Here is an 18,075-nt window from a genome sequence, read left to right as displayed (position 1 = left end):
CTCTAATAATGATAATATCAAACAACACCGAAAAGTCCGAATTTAATAAATCAAAAAGTTAACACGATAGAAATCCTGTACCATTTGTTATTACATAATTTCATATGTCATCGTTAATTAAATGGATTGATTGGGTACTAATGTAAGTATTTATACCTATTAAAACACTTAATTGGTTGTTAATAAATAAATAAATAACTTATTATTACTTACGAGTAAATGTGTTAATTCGGCTTCAACGTTTGATATTTTCCAATATCTTCCCCTTCCTATTATTATAGCATGTTAAAAAATTGAAAGTTGATTGGTTAATAAATAAATAAATTATTGTATCAAACACACAAACACTCCCTTCCAAATTAAGAATCGAATTCATAGTGATCTTCTAACATTTACGTTTTGTTAAAATCCATCTGAGGAAAAAAAACTTTTAAAAATACTTAACATAGTTTCTACTTACATCAGCTTTGGCTAGCATTCAAGAAATCTAATATTTTAAACTATTATGTTGCATTTTTTACTATAAAATTATCACTTCAGTCTGCCCGCCACCAGAACTCGTGCAACCGAGCCGAAACGTCGGGAGGGTAAATATTTTATTTACCGTTAAAATAGATATTGTTGCAATAAATCCCGTGAAGTGATAATTCAAGAAATCTTTTCGCCATTTTGAACTTCAACAGACAGTTTTTACTTTTTGTTTAAGTTTCCACATTTCAGTCTGTAGCAAACGGTAGTCCACCGCTGGGCATAATAAGCCTTTCCAGGAAGCGCCACAATTGAGCTTAAAGCACGATCTCCCACTTTTAATCAGCCACTGTCAGCCAACATTTATATTTAAGTTTTAATCCTGTACGACTATATTTTATAATGCCACTTTATTTCATAGCACCAGTGGATTGGTTTCAAAAATACTGAGTAAGTGTTTTGACTCAACTACCATCCACCTAGCCGAAGGCATTAGCGCTTGGAGGCAGTAAAGCTCTGAAAATTTGCCGTTGTCTCTCATCTCACAAAGGCAGTGGGACGAGCCGCTCTGCAGACTTGTACGGAATAACTTATTAAACACGTCTTCCAGTTCTGCAGATCGAGCTCGTCTTCTGGCTGTAGCCGAGTGGGAATCAGGTCTTTGGCTTCACTCCCTACCTTCTCCTCATATTGGCACACTTTTGGATAATACCACTTTTAATTTAGCAGTCTCGCTCCGTTTGGGGGCACCATGCATTGTCCCCCATCGCTGTCCCTGCGGTGACATGGTTGACTCCCTTGGTCATCACGGACTGTCATGCAGCAGAAGTGCCGGGAGATTTTCCCGTCACGCCAGCCTCAATGACATCATACGCAGGTCTCTTTCTAGCGCTTCCGTACCGGCCATTCTTGGACCAAATGGCCTGGTTCGAAGTGATGGTAAGAGACCTGATGGTATGACTTTGGTTCCATGGAAGGTGGGACGGCCACTAGTGTGGGATGCAACCTGCGTAGACACACTGGCACCGTCTCATCTTCCGCAAACCTCGTCTGGGGCTGGTACTGCCGCTGCATCAGCGGAATCCCTCAAGCGACGCAAATATGTAGGTCTTAGTAGTACCACAGAATAATAATAAGTACTACGTACAGAAGTTTTACTTCGCGAAGGTATTTAAAAAAATGTATGCTCAATGTCATTAACAATATGGTGTAATTTAGCCTGTCTCAAAAGTCAAGCACCATTTTGTTGACAAACGTCAGTGATCGGCACTGCGCCGAAGCTGTAGGGCTGACTTCGGTAAAATGATGTGAGGTGCCAAACTGCGGAAAATGGCGGAGGAAATGCATGATTTAGCATGAATTATCATGAATAATATTAACTACTTATTTACCTCTTAGTGTCTTGAGGCAACTTAAAAAAGTACATTCTGTGTTTTTATTATTATTTAGGCAGTTAATTACTGCACAGTATTTAGTACACCATTTTCTTTATTTTCTTCCATCATACACAAGAATACGCGTGCGTGAGTCAATGTTCGCTCGTATAATGTGAGGCCTTGTCGAATAGTATCCTGTAGGTGGGCCATCGTGCGTGTTTTGTTTTCGATGTAAACTCGCGGAGATGAACAGGCCTGGTAGTACCTACATGTTTGAGCCATTTGGGGTCGAGACGCTAGGTCCGTGGGGACCAAGTGCTCATCGCCTGTACAGGGAATTAGCCAAGCGGCTGATCAGTTTGGCCATTCAGCGTGGAAATGCAGCCAGCATTCTGGGCACCATGTCGCGTTGTTTGGACAGCGATTTGTTACATATTTTTTATTTGTAAATATTTGTAAATATTTAGTCTATGTAGGTTAATTATTTGTATTATTCTTAATCTCTTAATTCTATACTTTTAATAAATAAAATCATTTACGCAAAAACACTATAAACTCCAATTTCATGCTGATACTGATCTCTCGCATATTTACTTGCATGAATGCTGTATACAAATGCAAATTAACCTTTAATTTTCTCACAACTGCTTATTTAAAAATTTCATAAGTTTCTCAAATGTTTCACAGATTTTCAAAAAAATTAAGAGGCTTTTTAACTATCTATTGTGTGGACCATTCTGTCATATTTCATGACGTTATATAACCAGGTTATAATAGATAAATAACTTGTCGTGAGAACCGCACAGTAAAAATGACAACACAATACATCTAATATTAATAGTTTGACCTGTTGGCCCCACTACTGAATATTAAAAATTTACTACAGAAATTTTAAGAGATGCCACTTGATGTGGAACTTGTGAAGATCACATGAATCAAAACATAGATACTATAAACATTAAACATGTTTCTACTACTTACAGCTCTACTAAGTTATTAGTGCGATAGGTTAGTATCACTCGGACACATTTGGAATTCGTTAACAAGGCGTGTGAAAGTTTAACAATTTCCTGAATGTATCACGAGTAAAGTTAAAGAATACTTATTTAAACCCCGAAAAGTCCCGTTAAGACTCTACGAGGAAATCATCTAATGTAGCTAAATAAAGGACACCATGTATGCTACAGATCCGGTAGGATAATGAAAATAAAGAGTATTTTACGGCACAAAATGTTAACACAAGGGTGCATATTGATATCTTGTATGTGAATATTTTGTATGGAAATTGGATATCTTTTTGTTTATCAAGTATAATAAATTCCTTACGTCCATCCATTGCCCAATCAATGGTATACTAAAGTACAGTTTGCGAGTTCCCGGTTAAAAATTATTCTGTAGGTACTTCAAATCGAGTACGGTTAAACTGGGTTGATTATCTAAGACAGCTGTACACTCGTATATCTTCTGGAATTGCACAGAGCATACCGCCGAGGACATTTCTATGGACAATATTATCTGGCTAAGCTGTAAATTGACGGCGACCGTACATACCTGTTACACAATAATCGGTACTATTTATAGGGCTCATTTAACCGTCATAAATAAACTACACAATACAAATCGTTCGCTGAAAGAGACATTAAATTATGCGCCAGAGCCCTCTGGCACAATCGGGAATCATTCAAATAAAGTGAAGTAAAAACTAATGGGCCAGTCATCCCCTTGGGTGTCCATTACTGAAAATAGGCCTCTAATAAATGTCGCTTTTCATACTGATCCTATATTATATTAAACATCTTAAAGATACTAAAAAATCAGTAGTCCCCGTCTACAGGTAAGTAGGTAGTAAGTTTAAAGAGCTTATACACTGTCACTTAATCGTACAGGGGACAATTAAGATTAAGAGGCACTTACACACCTCCAAATAATATAGTTTGTCTTACTTTGGGAAAACATATCAAAAATATTTTATTATATCAGCTTTCGAATCGATATCCAATATAATAGAGGAACTATTATATTGGATATCGATTCAAAAGCTGATTCACGATTGGGAAATAATTATACATCTCCTAGATTCGGAAGTACAAGAGCTAAATGCTTCAGAAGTGGCCACTTAGTGCGTTCACGGCTGATATGATTTTCCGGATAAAATATCGCAATAACGGTGTGTATTGCGATATTCCCCTTAAATAACAGTGTTTTCTTACCACTTTGCCGGTATTCATACTGTAATAGGCAGTTGCTGTGGTTATTTCCTGTAGTACCTAGGTACTAACATTATTTCGCTTTCCAATGAACCAAGATAAGGCTAATAAACAATTTCTAAAAAATTGCTTCCTACCTTGTAGCTCAAAAGCTTTATTTAAAGTTCAATATCAAATTTTTGGGTTATTACTTATTTTGCTCATATAATGTGTTGCATTTTATCTGTGGAATTAATCAAATCATTCGATTTTCACAACGTTAAATGGTCAATGTTTAATGCGACCAGTTTCTCAAGATAACTCATAAAATAAATGGTCACATAATCTACACTCCGCGTTATGTGCAATACACACTGTTTTACTTTAGATAAGTAAATAGGTACTCAACTATCCCTTTCGTCCGATGCTGATTATCATCGTTTTATTACGTACTTGCCATAATGATACTTGACAAAAACTGGTCCCAAAACGGGGGCAACGCGCGGCGGCGCTTGCTTGTGGGCTGCGTGTGCTGTAGCTCTTTGCAGTGTAGAGTGTAGGGCTGACACCGATACCAGAGGAAGCAGACAACATTTCGACGGTTTACCTAATCCAATTTTATATTTGTAACATAATTCTGATACGGAAGCACCGATTTCTCTGTTCCGTTGTTTCGCAAAGTTTGTTAAGATTCCAATGTTTCAGCTCACTAATTGGGTATTTTCTAAATTGTAGGTTAAACATTTGAGATGTAATTTAGGAAATATACTTAAAATGTTACTTCAGACTTATTGGAGAGCAATAGGCTAGTTTCCTAAAAAAATTTTTTAGTCCGTCATGTTTAATATCAAAAAATATTGGACACGTATATTTTTATTTGTCAATCTAACAAATAATTACATAGTTATGGTGCGTTGAAGTTCCGCACGACGTCACAACGTGCGGCACTTTTATGCAAGCATTGACGTCACGGGCCTCTTCTTATGAACTTTGGCGCGCTTTATCTCTTTAAATTTTCATTAGTTTGAAAAAGTGAAAAATACGTGTAGAGTATTTTTTGATAAGTTAACTGACGGACTAATTAAAACTCTTGCTTTTTGACCCAGGAAACATCCCAATTCGTGGCACTCATTTGATGATCATTAATATAGTAACTACCTAGTAAGGTTAATGACATTTCGTTATTGTCAGCCTGTAAGAGTCCACGGTTGGATAAAGGACAATCCCACATTATGCGCGGCGTTAGTATCGGTTTGCTACTGCGAACCTATTAGCCCATAATTGGAAAATCAACCAGGGCTTTACATATTTGGAAGTACCAGTAAGAACCCCATTTCCTTCTACAATATTTAACAAATTCCACGAAAACAGCTAACTAATGCTCTGATAAAATACTTTCCGTTAACGATTTAAATTAAAGCAATTAATTTTTTAAACGGTACATTCGTTTTCCTCAATATTGAAATTACCAAACTTACTTAAATTACATTTACTTCAATTTATTTTAATGTTTTTACAATGAAATTTTTGAGAAATTAAAATAGTATCACGTATTGACCATAGAGGCGCCCGCGCAAGTAGCACTTATTTATGGTTTCTATATCTCGTGTTGCGTCAGTCAGAGCCGCCTGATATGTCATATTGAGCGCGTGCTCACGCGCGCTCGGTGTACGTGCTAATCGCTGCCGTCCAGCATTCTGCATGTCTTCACTTACCTACTCATCTGGTACTAACACGGTAATAAGGCCACCAGCTAATTTTATAATCGTTAAAACTCGTACAACAACATTGAGTCGTGTAGTGGGTCAATCAGCCCACGCAACTTGTATTCTGACGTAACAGTATTATCGATAGATAGATGTTAATCATACAAGTGACAACTAATTTAAATATCATGACTCATCATAATCTTTGTTTTGTTTCAGGGAACAATACATATTCAATGTATTCGAGGTGATAGTCAGCACATTAGAAACTAAACTTCAGAGGATAGAGAACCTGGACAAGGCAGTGGAACATCTGATGAGGAGAGTTGAAGCCTTGGATTCGAGAGTCAACGACAACATCCACAAAACTGACGCCATCATATCTAAACTTGGTAATCTAGACCTTAAACTGTTCAGCCACATTGTGCAGGATGACGAAGAAACTGCTACAGAGAATACTACCAAAAGGCAAGCTGAAAATAAACTTAGCAATAGTCAACAACTACTTGAATCTTTGGACCAAAAAGTATCTGATATCGATACCAAATTAGTTGGACTTAAAAATCAAATTGACAACAATTTCTTGCCAGTAGACGATATAAACGCAGAAGCGAGTGAAAAGAAACCCATTAATTTGAACGTGATAGAGATCGCTAAAGGCCTGAATTCCGAGGTGATCAACGAAATTACGAAAGAAGTGGACCAGTTGAGGACATCAATGTCCACAGTCGATCGTAAATTGCAATTCCACATTAATCTGGTTTCCGAAAATTTGGGTAAAGTACTCTACATGATGGCAGACGTTCACGCAGCGATAGTCGAACCAGAAGCAGCGACCATTAACGTTAACAGTTTATTCAAAAACCGAACCACGACAAGCACGCAATCACCACTATCGAAGGCTAGCAAAATAGACACCTTAGTCAATAAAATAATCCCCATGATGAGCGTCTCGGAGAAAATGGATGAGGTATGGGACGTTGTGGTAGGAACGAAGAGTTCCGTCGATGACTTGGTGCCGAAGTCGGACGAGCTACTCACGCAGACGCAAAGACAAGAACGCGCTATCGGCCAGATTCATAACGACCTGCGCGTGAAGACCAACTTGATCATCGAGAACCTGGACATGGTTGAGAAGAGATTGAAGAAGCAGGAGGACGACGTGGCGACGCTGGCGCAGCGGCCGGTGCCCGCGGAGCTGCTGCTGGACCCGACCATCGACCGGCTGGTGGAGTACGCGCCCAACCGGTACCGCGTGGACGAGCCCGCCACCGAGCCCAGCACCAGCACCGTCGCCGCCACCACGATGCCGCCCTCCTCCACGGTCAACAACAGGTGACATCTTTCTTTATGCGTTGCGCTTAAGCGATTGTTTGGCTGGCGATGCTCGCGGCTGTGCGACGTTGTAGCGTTCAGGTTGCGGGGTGTGTTCTGAGACTAATGGTTGTGTCGCGTGCAGTCCTAGCGGCGCGAACGCGAGCGCGCCCACGACGCCGCCCAGCACGTCGCCGCGCCCGTCCAGCCGCAAGGGCGGCATCATCTTCCCCAGCGTCAAGAACAAGCCCATCATCGGCAACAACACTTTCGCCTCCGAGATCGTCGCCAACTATAAAGATGTGAAAGTGAGTTATGTTACATAAAGCTTAATATTACTCATTATAAAACACCTTTCGTTGTCGTTGAATCAATAGCAAAACTGTAATTAATATCGCCGATGCGAATGACATAATAAAATAATGTGTGTCGCAGAATGTTGCCCATGAATATTAATCGTCTCTAAAATTGTCGCCTGTAGAGTTTTGGAACAGTTTGCCGCATGACTAACGATGTCCTAAGGTAATTATCATGATTTAAAATTAAAATAACAGCTAAGACACGAAATAGAAAAACCATCTAAGCAAACAAGAGTGGCAGATTGAAATTTATTCCCCCTTCCGACTAAAAATTTATATTATGGCTATGAATGTCAAATGCAAACGACTAAAAGCTGTGTTTAACAAAATAAATAATATGTGAACATGGCGCGTTTTACATAAGTACACACATATTTTACATGTACTCGTATAAATGGTTGAATATCCCAAGCACGTTTTTTACGCGGCGGAGCTGAGAATCGATGGGAGAAATGTAACTAGAGCAATGAATTTTTTTCTGTATATAGTTTAAATAGTGTTTTACACGATACCAAAGTCTTCAGGACTATAGGTAGTTATTTTATGTGCTGAAAAAAATTTGAAAGGCCTAAAATCTAATAGCGGTGGCGTGTCCTGACTCTATTTCTACTCATAAATTGTGTTATTCCTTCTTTCTCGGGGATTCTAGTAATTTAAGAATAATATAGTCATAAAATACATTAAATAAGTCTTCCAAATGATATGAAAGAAATGTCATATTTCATAATTCAAGTGTTTTAAATAGCCTTTCAAAATTGTCCCACGAAAAAAAGCAATTACAGTGGCTCAATTTCGACACTCTCTTACTTCTCCAAAGAAGCTTTGAGAGACGTAGAGTTGTTCTTCCCTGCATCACTCAGCTGTGTCCTCCTGATCGGGCTATAAAGACTTGCGACTTGTGGTTTTGTTTTTCCAGCAGACACGTAAATATTTGTATCAGTGGCACAGGAATACAAAATTTTTCAATTCCGCTGTCAAGTGTATGAGTGAAAGCTTCTTACTTAGATGCTAAACGATTCTTTTACATGATTAAAGTTTGGTATTTTGTTGTATCTATATACAGAAATTATTGATCAGAATTATAGTTTTCTTTATAATTTGAATTTTGTAACAGTTTTTTAATTCCGGTGGCGCAATTTCGGTGGCTCCGGTGGCGAATCTATTGCCAGAATTGATCTTATTGGCTCTGGAGCATTGTACCTAGGTCTACTAAGGTCTCAGCCATAACTACAATATCGTCAGTGAATCGAAGTTGTCTTGATACTGAGCTCGCTCTAGCTCAGAAGCTTGAAAACCTCTAAGTGGGAGGTTGTGAAGACTTTAAGAGATTATGGTGTCTCCCTGTCTTAATTATCGGAGCAACCAGATAAGTTTCGAGTTCTGATCTTGGAGGGGCGGGCTGATATGATGAAGTTATCATACAAGTACTTCAGAAGTTGCATGTATCAACAGTCAATTTGGCGCCATTAAAGAGACTGTAGCACAGCCCAGGTCTCGACCGAATCGAAGATGGTTTTCTTATAGTACAAAAAGGTCAAGAATAATGACTGAATATAGTATCAGTCTTCTGCATAATTTGATGCAGAATTACATAGAACGTCTTTCCGAAAATGAGGTTGTCTGGGATACTGAATGTCGTATAGCGATATACAGTCATATTTCAGGAAAAAGCGGTAAAGCCCGAAGCAGGAGGCCTCACCTGACTCTGGACCATCGCCGACGTCCATGTAATTCCAGATTACCACCTCCATGCCTTATTTTTTGGGTTCTGGGCACATGATGGTATTTAAGGGGACTTTAGTATTAGCATTCCATCTAATTTCATAAGCTCAGTTGTGATTTCATCATACATACCTTGTTGTTTTTAACAGGGCATTCTAATCTCGCTCAAGCTAAAGTCTAAGATATCTTCGCCAAAGTGTCGGGATAATCTCGATTTTCAGCCTAATTACTAGTTCTTAATCTCTTCTTGCAGCTTAGGCATTTACCAAAACGGTTCTGCTATCCTCGTTATTCATCGTAGTAATATTAAATTTGATCCTCGCAAATAGGTACATACTTTTGATTTATTACACATAATCGCCTCTATAATACACTTTGTATTAGAGTGAGGACTTGGATAGCTATTTAAACATCGATACTAAGCAGAATCTTAAAAACAGATGAGAACAGTCCTGAAACAGCTAAAATTTCCGTAGCCTCGTAGGTTGCAATCTATTCTGCCACTCCAGCTGAAAATTCGTGGGGTTTTGGAGCTGGATTGGCATTGGTCGTGGCTTAGACTTCATCAGTCGACATCTTTCGAATTCTTCTATGTGCGAAACTTGGCTAGCCTGGACCAACATTTTTACTTATGGAAGATAAACCTAACACCAACCTGAGGCAGTTGGTCGCCCTCCCGGGAATAGAGTTGGTTTTTGGGTTTGAGAGTCATGCATGATGTCTTTGTGATGAGTTTAGAACAACGGGGCTGCCGGCGACTAGAGTCAGAAAGTTTTGGATTTGTTCTCTATGGAGGGTTTTTGCCGTTATCACCATGCTTTTCAGGCTGGTTAGGTTAGGTTAGGTAGTTGCAGTATGGTAGTATAATACCTGGAAAGATGCTGCAGCCCATCCTCCAGTATTTTGATTCCTTAGTCGCCTCTTACGACACACATGGCTTTTCTAGGGTCACATCATGGGCCTGAATATTGTTACCAATTTATAAACATCATTACTGGATAATAATACTTAATTGATTACAAATAAATAAGTAATTTGAGACAATCGTCCATAATATTCTTAATTTCGCTGTATAAATCAATTTCGGTGGATGGTTCTTAATCCCGGTGGCTCAAATACAATTTCGGTGGCTCTCGATAATTTCAAACTAACATAACTCGAGAAGTATTAAGAATATTTTGATCTCTACCTTAACATTGAATAATACAAGTCATTTACTACTATTTCTGCCACAAATATGTTTTGGAAAGTGGAAATGAAAATTCGCCACCGGAATTAGGCAAAAAACGAGTTTGTTGATATTCACCCAAATAAGCAATGAGGAAATAACATTAAACGGGCGTTAATTTAACTAACACATTCTCACCCATGCTACTCGTACTGAGAGAAATTAGAAAAGGTTTTCTTGTTCAATCCAATAGAAAACAGACAAATATTTAAAACAGCAGTAACACAACGTTTCCGTACCGTAGTAATAATCGGATTTAATGGCACTAGCATTAAATCCGAGTTGCAAAACAATACAATGAGTCCTGTAAACAATGATCGATATTGCATAATCGGGAATCACGACCCGCTTACTCTGACAACAGCACAACTAGTTTCAGAGATTGGCGCACTCGCCGAAATTACGCATGCAGCACTTCGCGGGTTCCTAACTACGTTGTAATTTCGCAATGCCCTAAAATAAAAGGTTCAAAATTCTTCATTTTGTGTTGAAAATCTCGGTTACTGCTTGGATAATGTCAAAACATATCAAATTCCAACAAAAGGTCTGTGGCCATTGCGACAGTTGTCGGAGGCATTCGCTTACATATGTTTTCAAGTAACGATCTCGATTGCACAACCGCGAGTCGGACTCGATCTGGCCTGCCCCATGTTTGTCCATTCATTATCGTACGGGGGGTGGATGCGTGAAAACGCTCTCATGTTCTGGTTTGCGCTCAGGGTTCCGCACAAGGAAAGTTGCATCGGGCAGATTACGTAAATCTGGTTCACTGCTCCAGATCGGGTGCGCTTTCCGCGCTTGCGCTTGCGCGCAAAAACCGTCTGTTCCCACCAAACAATTACTGACGGTTACACCGTGTTGATTGTTCCGAGAGCACGAGAACCGTTATGTCGAGCAGTGATGCAACCAATTAGCTCTAACGCTATCCTACAGGTGTACTTATCTGGATCAAATGTAGGCCCCGCCAAATGTAGCTGCATTGCTAAATCAATATTTATTGAACGCTTTGTTGGGCCGTCGGTTAACGTTCGACGGTAACTTAATGCGCCGGTAATTTAAACAACATTTTGCAGGACTGTCAATTTATTTTTATCGGTTGAATGTAGTTAGGTTTCAACTGCACATCAAATGTTTTGGAGTAGGAAACTAGTAACAATCGCAATAAATAGAGTTTACCTACTGGACTCTACTAAAATTGAGGGTTCTAAATGATAATCAACAAATGTGTAGGGACAAATTAGAGACTTTTATCTTAATTTCAGGTGAATCCATAGACTCTAGAAAACCACTCTCAAAACGTCAACAAGATAATACTGTATTGCTAAAAAAAAAAAAAATTTAATGTAGTCGATTATGTGTGAATTGGTGTGAATGTGATTACCTTCTGGTATCATTCTTACAAGATGTTTAAGAATAAATCTTACATGGCTTTACTGTAGTACAGCACCATAGTTGTTATATAAAGCTCACACGTTCAATAATACTCGTAGTGGGTAAGTAGACAGCATTTATGACTATACTTGCTGCCGTGAAAAATTACCTACCTATATCTTACTTACGAGTACATCTCGCACAGAAAGACGTCAGAAAATTGACAGGTCGTGATCGTGACGGTAGATTCCAAATTGTAACCTATTACAATACAACCTGCACGGCGGAATGATGCAAAAATATCTCGGACTTTCCTATCTGACTAACAGTTATATCCAACAAGAAGTGGTTTCAAATTACGCAAAGACAAATAACAATGATTTAGTAAAGCCTTTGCTTGCGGTGATAAATCACCTGAGTGCAGTTTCAAGGAACGATTTGCAAGTGGTTGGAATCTTCCACGAACTTTCTATGTGTTTTACCTTTGTTTAACGTTTTGAGAGTTGATCCTCAAACAATATTTACGCAATCACTTCTTAACGGAAAGAAATAATAATTATCTTCTTGCAAACAGAACAATCGCGGTCAGCGTGTGGGGACAGCCGTGAATGGCAGTCGCCATGGTTTCCTTACAAATGCGAGTATTAATGGTGTCTTAGAAGTCAGCTATGCAATTGTGATCGGGAGAACCGCGTGAAAGGGAAACTTAAAATCATTATCCATCTACGTTTGTTTCGCCGTGATTTGTCACAAGCTTGCGTAATGTGTCAGTGCGCACCATTTTTGACGCCTAGCAATTTATCTCATTGAACACTAATGTGCGAGATTACGCAGCGTTTGAGTTATGGGTTTTTGTCGAACTACTTCCAGCTCATAGAAACAGAAATTAATAACTGTATCTGCTGCGCCTTTAGATATTGTGACATTCGTTATTTCGTTTCGTCATTAAGTTAAACTCGATATTAAATATCACTTCTTAGTAGGTACAAATGTGGTGCTTGTAGTAACGTTCATATCGATTTGAGATCTTAATCGCTTCGCAACCTCCTTAAGTCACAGAAAATACTATGATTCTTAAAAGTAGGTAGGTTTATTCAAGTACATTATAGTTTTCACTTAAACTAAAACTTATTACAAACACAGAACTCTAAATTAAATATTCAGTATTAAAATGGGCTTCTAATCTGTCAACTTCTATGAAGAAATTAAGTATAAATTTAAATAATTACAGAGATAACCTTTGACATACTCACGCTTCTGGTTTTGTACCTATATTTTAATGTTACCCACTTATTATCATTAACTAACTATGCTTCTAACCTGAATGACTAAAGATCATTTTACGAAGGCGTGCCCGCTCCCATGCTTGATGACCGGAAGAAAGCAGGTATTTATGACATAATCATAAAAAAACTTATTAATTCTGTACATACAAGCGCGTGTCATCGCTATGGTATAATTTTAAGTGTTGTTCACACTCACTGCACGTACTATGTACGTGTCGTACGTAATTGCTATTACAAGCATTGCGAATTTATTCACTTTAATCATACACGCGTAGCTTAGAAGAAAAAGCTGCTTTATTTGTCATAGCTCAAATCACTTACATAGACCCATGTTTTAGCAGGTAATATTAATTTTCTGCCTTCCGGATCAACTTGGGTTTTTTTCATAAGTAGTATTCATTATTGAAGCTTTGTTTTGCGCTTGTTTCGTACTCAGCCAGCAATAACAATCACTTATAACTTATTGTATTGACCTTGATGCCAACCCTCTCTACATTTTACGATCTGGTAAGAAGACCGTAAACAAGACTTCAAAACTTATAATATGGAATGCAGGCAGAGAGAAAACGTGTAAAAATATGTAATACCTACCTAAATAAGTAATGTCTTTTGCGAACTTTTTTACTCTGTGCCAACATAAAAGCACAGTAGATAAAAGCGTTTGCGAAGTTTGTGCAAAGGTCAATTCGCGAATGTCGACGCATTGGCTGCTAGCGAGTTGAACTGGGAAGTGGTGAAAGAGAACTGCACGATGACGTTTACTCTAATTGCACAAACAACAAGTTCTTATCGAAATTAAACAAAATTGATTCGTGTATTCGATTTAATTCCTTGTTGTTCTGTCCTTTTTATCTTTTGAGTGAGCAAACAAATAATTTCGTTTTGGCCAATCCAAAAAGCGCTGTTAAATGTTATTTAACAGATTTGCATAACTATCCTACAGAATTATGGTTCACTAATATCGTAATTCAATTAACTTTAAAGAGATATTGATCTGTGTTTCAAACAACCTATTCTATTAAACGATATCTTTTACAATTACTAATTTCACCTAGGCATACCTAAGCCAACAACTTAATGGGGAATTTAAGATCAGATCTTTTAGATCTACATATAACATTACAATGAATTCTTACCCTAAATTTTCTTTGCCGATTGCTCATTCTTCTATAAATTCTTTCCGTGCATTTCTCTCTTGCCGCGTCCTTGCCGAGTGAACCGAGGTTTACAACATCTGGTTTTTGCAGGGCTATTCGTGTGTGGACCTCCTGAACGCTGGCATGAGGGAGTCGGGCGTGTACTACCTGCAGATCAGAGGCACCACCTACTGGTTCCTCAAGGTGTACTGTGAGCAGAACGTCGCTGACGGAGGGTGGACGGTGAGTCAAATCTTTAGGAAATACTCATATTTATTATTAAACTAGCTTTTGCCCGCGGCTTCACTTTAGTTTGTCACAGATCTTCATAAATTATAGCCTAGTTACATGTTATTCTGGGTTAATAAAGAATAATACTTTGCTATAGGAACGTCCGACCCGAGTGATAGTTGAACACAGACTGCCTAGTACTGCTGTGCTGTACTGTAAAGTTTTATCAAAATCCGTTCAGTAGTTTTTGCGTGAAAGAGTAACAAACATGTTAACATCCATCCATACAAACATTTATAATATTAGTAAGAAGTAAGAAGCAGCCCTCTAAGCACTCTGAGAACATGCCCAGGACCTACATCCGAAAAAAATTGTTATTTCACACATTACTAATACTCCCGTTAGCCCCTCGTCCTCGTACCTACTAAGCTAAATATTATTAAGCTTGTATCACGAGTGAGCTCACCACAATAGTCGAGCGGCGGCGGGGACCGAACCCGCGGTCCCTGGATCACGAGTTAGCCAATTCGACCCGATCTATCGTAACTTCAATTACATTTCAAAATTCGCTGAAAAGTTTTGCAATTGATATTTTTTCAGAGGAAATGCGCACTTCGATCATTATAATGCCTGCCTGTGTAAGTTAAAGACGGTCCTGTTAAAAAGATACGTTGCAATACTTAGCTCCATGAAAAAACGAGTTCATACACGGCATTCCTTGGAGGAGGCTCATGTTCCCTAACATAGAGAAGCCGATTGTTTTCTGAGATTCTAATGGAAGCACTGATGATAGATAGGTACTTATGTTAATTGGTTTAACTTGTAATCTTAAAATGCTGAAGTAACTTTAACTTTAACCATGACACAACTGTTTAGTAGATATGAGCCATCGTTAGGTCAGTGATTGTGGCTTCAATCCCACCTAAGGCATTATTTTGTGTCAGTTATTATCATGTTTATTCAAGTCTCTAGAATCCAGCATAGAAATAAGAAACTTTTAAAAATCTCAGCACCTTTGATTGCGTGTTAATTTGTATAGTAATTTTGTAACCTACTCTCGTGTAGATAAACATCATAATGAAGCTTTCGTTATTAAATCGGGCCTTTAAAAGATGAAATGTGACAATAATGTTAGAGAAAACCGTACTCGTAGCCGTGGATGTGGCTCGGCAATTGGCTCATTAGAAAATCATGTTAGCTACTACTTACTTATGAGGTCTCTTACACAACGTTAAAAGCGTTCTAAGCCGTGTACAGTGGCAGTGTGACACGCCCTTAGAGCCGGTCTAAGGGCGTGCTCACCACTAGATGTAAAAATGTCTACCCATTCGTTATCGAAGGTTATGGCAATGTTTTGCCATCAGAGATGAGACAATATTACACAAGATTTCTAGCTAGGTTAAACGGATGACACGCCGGCTGAATAAAGTGCTTCTGGTAACTTAGTTCGAATAAGTACTTGGAGTCCGTAAATTGTCTATTAAATACCTAAGTACTTATCCTTTTTTATGTTAGGGAAAAAGTACCTATATTTTAAGGCACAGTCCGCCAAATAAACATAAAAAACAAAGACAACCGCCAAAGCCTGAGATACAGTACCTATTGTGGCGACGCCACTACAAACTAGTGACCAACAGATGGCGCTGTTACTACTTCACTATGGCACACTCCGCCGCTCATACAAACCTGCATCGCGGTGACGGAGTTTTATATCCTGCCAAGTATATATAGGCAAACCAAGATGGTGTAAATCCTCAGATCATAGAAAGAGAATAGATATGAAGTCGCGCGTAACTACAACGAGAACCAGTGTCCCCACATTTCCCCCACCACAGCTCCCACACACACATTCAACTGTGTAAAAACAAAGCGACTGAGAGTCTACGACAACATGTGCAACCGGCTTAAAAGTGCTGTGATTGGCCAGAAGGCGTGCCTTATGGCCAATCAATGGCCGCGCGACGTGACGCACACTTTGAAAACGCTAGTGAGAGAACAAAGATAAAATGCAGTCGACAAGATATCGATACTTTAAATCGCTAGGGGCAAGGCTCGAAAATGGTTTCACAAAATGCTTATGTATGAAAACCTTTTTATTATTATACGTTATTATTAACTACTATCACGCATTTACATTTTAATTATGGCGATCTGCGTACCGCATATGTTTATCAAAAATAATGCCTATTTATTAGGCTTTCAACTAAGTCTTATAGTAATTACATAGTTGACAGTTACTAATTACTTCTACTGTTATTTTTTTTTGTAAAATCTTATAATCTCAAGTAACACATCATTTTTTTATTTAAAATTACAAAATAGAAAATCATAATTTACTTCTATTATCGATAATAGGAAACCGCATTAGAACACGAGCACGGCACTATGTTACGACCGGCACATGCGGCCGTACTGTATATTTTCACACGACAGTGGATATCGGAAGAAATAAAATACATTGCGCAGTAGTTGAGCATGACATAAAGTGGTTGTTAACTAAATCGTCAATGTACAAGTGTGTTAGAATTTTTATCACCACTGATTTCGATATCGCAGTAACTGTTACGGCACTGAATTCGTTCGTAAAAATGTTAAGTTTTTTTATTTATAAGCAAAATACCAATGGATTTGCAATACTTACATGTAGTAAATGACTCCATTGTTCCTGTAGTTCTTCGTTTCACTTGTTTTATTGCACGTGTAACGACGCATTATCCAAAATATCGGAGAACATTTCCTTAGTACGACTGAATCGCGACTAACCTAGCTACGCGGCCGATGTTCGTTTCTGGGCATATCGCGGAGACACGCGCCACGCCCCCGTTTCACATCTATTCCCTTCTATGATCTGAGTGTAAATCGGACCTTGGTCCCCGAGCATAACACCCGCTCGGAAGGAAGCACTAACATCTAGCTTCCTTATTGTGGTTGAGCATCATATCCCACATTGGTGACCCCGACGTGATTGGATCGTGACCTTCCATCAATCACCACGACCTTCCATCATCACCATCTTCGGCATCAGCCTCCGCCATCCTCACCATCTCCGCCACTCCGTCATCATCAGCTCCAGTCTTCAACAAGCCAGCATCCAGCCTTCAGGGACCATCCGCAGATCGCAACCGACCTTCCTGGTTCCTCAGCAGCAAGCAACCGTCACTTCACTGGTCACGGGTACAGCTCTGGGCCAGCTCCACGCCCGACCATCGAAGACGCCTCCGCTCACTATCCCGACTCACCGTGGATAGAGCACCGCAACCTGCTCGTCTCGACTCACCGCAGACTTGAGCACACTGGCACTTGTAAGCTCATCACGCACAGACTGCTGAGCTCATCCTGACGTCATCCACCTCCCGTTCTTCCGGGGGGAGTGGTATGGCGACGCCACTACAAACTAGTGACCAAACAGCTGGCGCTGTTACTACTTCACTATGGCACACTCCGCCGCTCATACAAACCTGCATCGCGGTGACGGAGTTTTATATCCTGCCAAGTATATATAGGCAAACCAAGATGGTGTAAATTGGACCTTGGTCCCCGAGCATAACACCCGCTCGGAAGGAAGCACTAACATCTAGCTTCCTTATTGTGGTTGAGCATCATATCCCACACTATAAACTGGAATAACAAGGTACTTACATAAGTAACCTTGATAAAGGCGATTATGTTATCGACAACTCAGTTTAGAAATG

General features: G+C 39.2%; 1 protein-coding gene across 1 annotated transcript in view; it reads left to right on the top strand.

Moving 5' to 3' along the window:
- Positions 1-18,075, top strand: part of LOC135086855 (angiopoietin-related protein 2) — a 102,029-nt gene that overhangs the window by 76,559 nt on the left and 7,395 nt on the right. The window contains exons 2-4 of the mRNA XM_063981675.1: positions 5,956-7,071; positions 7,196-7,358; positions 14,264-14,395. Coding sequence (XP_063837745.1) covers positions 6,053-7,071; positions 7,196-7,358; positions 14,264-14,395 — 1,314 coding nt within the window. The 5' untranslated portion in view covers positions 5,956-6,052. The remainder of the gene's footprint in view (positions 1-5,955; positions 7,072-7,195; positions 7,359-14,263; positions 14,396-18,075) is intronic.

Source organism: Ostrinia nubilalis, chromosome Z (genome assembly GCF_963855985.1).
Source record: "Ostrinia nubilalis chromosome Z, ilOstNubi1.1, whole genome shotgun sequence".
Lineage (NCBI taxonomy): Eukaryota > Metazoa > Arthropoda > Insecta > Lepidoptera > Crambidae > Ostrinia > Ostrinia nubilalis.
The sequence above is the reverse complement of the archived record's forward strand: the minus strand, read 5'-3'. Positions and strand labels throughout refer to the sequence as shown.